General features: G+C 40.2%; 1 protein-coding gene across 1 annotated transcript in view; it reads right to left on the reverse strand.

Moving 5' to 3' along the window:
- mpp2a (MAGUK p55 scaffold protein 2a) overlaps positions 1-4,105 on the reverse strand; it is a 20,275-nt gene that overhangs the window by 1,863 nt on the left and 14,307 nt on the right. Inside the window, exons 8-12 of the mRNA XM_005752790.1 lie at positions 3,278-3,409; positions 3,076-3,178; positions 1,666-1,734; positions 1,412-1,573; positions 498-700 (exon numbers count right to left, since the gene is read on the reverse strand). Coding sequence (XP_005752847.1) covers positions 498-700; positions 1,412-1,573; positions 1,666-1,734; positions 3,076-3,178; positions 3,278-3,409 — 669 coding nt within the window. The remainder of the gene's footprint in view (positions 1-497; positions 701-1,411; positions 1,574-1,665; positions 1,735-3,075; positions 3,179-3,277; positions 3,410-4,105) is intronic.

Raw genomic sequence — 4,105 nt, forward strand, 5'->3', positions numbered from 1 at the left:
CTTCGCCCAGTCTCCCTTGTATGCAATATTATGCACAATGCTTATGTGCAATACCAAGTGCAAATTTTTCTACTTTAAGGCCATGTACTGGTTAGTGATCACCATGTTTTATGTGGACGGAGCGGCCTTGACTTGATGGTGGGATCAGAAAAGCAGAGAAGATGAAGAAGAAGCAAAAAGCAAAGTCACAGAAAAAGATGAAAACGATCTAAAGTTTGTGACCATTTCAAACAAAGGAAAAACAAAAATGCTGTACAGTGTGTTCATGGTAAAACTGAATCAGCTTACCACAATAGCACAACGACATTGATTCAGCATCTCAAGCACAACGTAAGTTAGAGCATTTCACTTTAATAAACTGGCAATAGAAACTATTAGAAGCATGTGTGTAATGTATACAGGATTCTGTCAAATTAGCCCCTAATTTTCACACAAGACAGTAAAGATGCTGCTGCTTATGATTACTGCTAAAACAGAAAAGTCTTGTATGTGCACACCTGAGGGTTGGCGTCCAGTATGCAGACCCGCCCTGCCTCCACCACCTCATGTATGGAGTCGATCTTCAAGCCGTACAGGTTGCCCTCATACTCTCCATGTTCTAGATAGCGCCCGTTCTTGATGTCTGTTTCCATTTTGCTGCGGGTAGTGAAAGCAAACATCCGACTCTCTCGCTCTCCCTTTTTGGGTTTTCTGGAGGTGTCTGCGCAAATACAAGGAAGTTACTATGATCAGTTTATTAGCTCAAGCCAGCTAACATAGCTCTCCAACCCAAAATGTAAAATTTTTAGATGGATGGTGGACATTTTAGTCAGTTTGTCTGCCACATTTGGTAGCAGACCCCACTCTGAAAAGTTGTTTTAATAAAATCTTCTGCTATTAAAGTCTAAACTGTGGCCATTCCTTTTTCAACCCTTTGAGAAACATTAAAGGTGATTATTAACCCCTTAGCAGTCCAATTAGTCCCCTAAACCATCCAATGTACCGTGGGCGGTACGTCCGACTGCTAACAGGTTAATCTATATTAGTCCAAATAGCTCTAATAGGTTGCTCTAGCCTTTCCCAGTAATATCTTCCCTTGGGGCCTATTGTACAGGCCTCTGAAACCATCCCAGGATAACAAGTGCCACAACAGGTGTAATCAAAAAGGTTTGACCTGCAAAGCTAGTCAGCTTTTTTCCTATCAGGGGAAGCAGGGAAGACATCTGGACATGAAGGCAGTCAGGTTGAGCGAGTCCCCTCTGCACCATCTACTGGCTGAGACTCAGATGATGCAGAGGAGACTGATCAGAGGATCAGGGATCAAGATGTTTTTTTAATCAGAGAGCCGATCGACTCAATATAACAAAAAAACAATTCTAGCTACTTTAGCAATAAGAAGCAATAAGGCAATGGAATATATCAGACTTCATACATGGAATTATGGTCCCAAAGAGCTGTGGATCCCTCAGTAGAAGCTTATTCTTTAGTCTCCGCCTCCCCACACCTTGAGCACCTATCAGAATCAGAGTTTTCCTCTTGAAAGGTGGGACCTTGGCCACCTCCTCATAGAGCAGTATCTCATGTCTGTCAAACTCTGAGGGTGAACAAAGAGCAGAAAGTAAGGACGAAGCAGTAGGAATATTTTACCCCAGCAGAGCTAAACTGATCCTGGCCCTGTTTTATTACCTGCATTTTTGGTGGTCACATACATCATCTTCTTCTTCTTCTTTCCTCCAACACCAGTACACAGATTTCCTGTTGCATTGTTGGAGCACAGCATTAGTGTAGGCAGAGAACTGAAGTCAAACTTCAAACTGAAGTAATTTATGAGCATCAGTCATGTTTCACAACTACTAACTTGTACTCATTTGCCCACAAGCTGGCTTGTAATGATCAGTCATGTTCATGCAGGTGTCTCTGCCAGATATTACGTCTCATACACATTAAATTTTTCCTCTTTAAGTTCTAATATTCATGTTTGTGCTTCTAAAAGGGGAATTAGATCTACTGGATCTACTGATAAGAGCTCCCTTACAGAACAAAACCCTTTCTGTGAACTCGAACTGAATTAGCAGTTGTTCGAATGCTTGTGTAAATCTCACATTTACAGAAGTGTAAAAAATGACACATCATTGACTGGTAACGTTTAGCAAAGAAAACCTTTTTTCTTTTACAAAGGTTGGACATCAGAGAGCAATGGTTCTTATATGCCATAATAACTGGGGTAACTCCCACATATGAAAGTGGGAGTATGTTCAAACTTCTTTCCTTGTAATCTAATACAGGTTCATGCTATAATGCTCAATGTTATATTAAAAATATTTCTTATAAAAAGTTAAGTCTAAAGATTCTTAAAACATTGTAGACCAGTGCACTGGCACATTGTGAAATTTAAACATGTGAGCAAACTTCATGTACCTGGCGTGTTTGTGCACCACCACACGGCAGTGACAAATAATCAATAAACCATGGGCTGCAGCAACACACACCAGACATGTGAACATAATGCCCTTCCTTAATGAACACCTACTTAATACTTAACACTTTCAGAAGTCTTTTTTTTTTGCTGCCATATGTTTATTAACGATTTATATTTCTGTTTACAGTATAATATGCTAATATAGTTCAATACAAATGGGTCATATTCTGTTGTGTTCATGAAACATTTTTGGCTTTTACCCCAAAGCTGTAAAAGGCTGATGGAGTACTGTCGTCACCCTGCAGGGCAGCAGCTTGGACACTCACGCTTGTGAATGCTATAACTCCAAAATGTGCCAATGTGGGATTTTGAAATGTTTTGGATTTTGAAGGTGCAGCTACTAAAATTTCAGATGAGTTTGAATCTCAGCGACACTGACCTCAAGGTTTCTTCAAGTTTCCTGAAAATCTTGTGATGCAATAATTCAAGGAGGAAGTCACCTATGATTATCTAACTGATACCATCCACTAATATTTTAATAATATTTTACATCCATAGTGAGATGATTTCATTAAGGCCCAAAACACACACACTGCGTCCATGCTCTGATTAGAATCCAGGCCCTCTGTTAAAATAAAGTCACCATCATCACAACCTTATTCGTTCTTTCACATTACCTGCAGGTGCCAGCTCCACATCTCTCTTGACAAAAGCTTTCCTTTTTTCCTCAAGCATCTGACTAGGGATTAACCCAGCACTCCCACCTTCCACATGACGTGCCTGCACAACAAATGAAGAAAAATTAGCAAAGCAATCCAAAGATATGAAAATGTGCACACAGGAAGCTATAACATGTTCACATAAATACTATTCTGTCACCTGCCACCAGTTGACATCATCCTGATTGACTATTTGCAGGATATCCCCGGTCTCAAACCTTAACCCCGCCTCCTTGCAAGGAATCAGGTTGTCGTTGGCTGGGTCATAATCATAGTGACACTTAAAGAATACCTGGAGAAATACATAGAGGTACACATCTTTATTTCAGTGGTGCATCCCAAGTTAAAATCCCTTTAAGACTAGAACTGCTAGGAGGGGTTCATGTTACCACAGGTGCCATTACTGAGGTGCTGCTTGCAGTAATGGCAAAGATGCCATTTTTTAAGTTCACTTAAGTTGTTTATTTCATCAAATCTTTCTAATTTTAAGTCAAATTTGGCAAAACAAGGATTTAAGGTGAATTTTGAGGGATTTGAATGGTTTCATCAATGAGTTTTAAAATTTAATTGCAGGTTGTAAAGTTTAAAACACACTTTAGAATAAATAAACAAAGACTGGACAAAACTAGCACAACAGCTTACACACTTAAAAAATATAATTAAGACCAAACCTGCACACTACCCTGCCTCAGTCCGCAGCTTCACCTGCTGAGGTGCTGCTCAGGCCTGAAAGTGAGCAGGGCGCTGTTCTCTTGATTTCACTCTTTAGTTATTTGGATTAGTTCCCCACACTCTGGAGTCTCTGTTCATTTCAGTTCCCTACGCTGCCCTACACAGCAAGTTACATACCTGGTTCTCCATGCCTTCAGTCCCACAGTCTGCCCAGCTCAATATCCCACCCTGAGCCCAGCAGCAATTACTCATGTTTCATCTAACTACATTCCCCTACATATTTATTTATCAATCACATATAGCTAGCTCTGACTCA

The sequence above is a fragment of the Pundamilia nyererei genome, unplaced genomic scaffold (assembly GCF_000239375.1).
Source record: "Pundamilia nyererei isolate P.nyererei 1_Seehausen unplaced genomic scaffold, PunNye1.0 scaffold00381, whole genome shotgun sequence".
NCBI lineage: Eukaryota > Metazoa > Chordata > Actinopteri > Cichliformes > Cichlidae > Pundamilia > Pundamilia nyererei.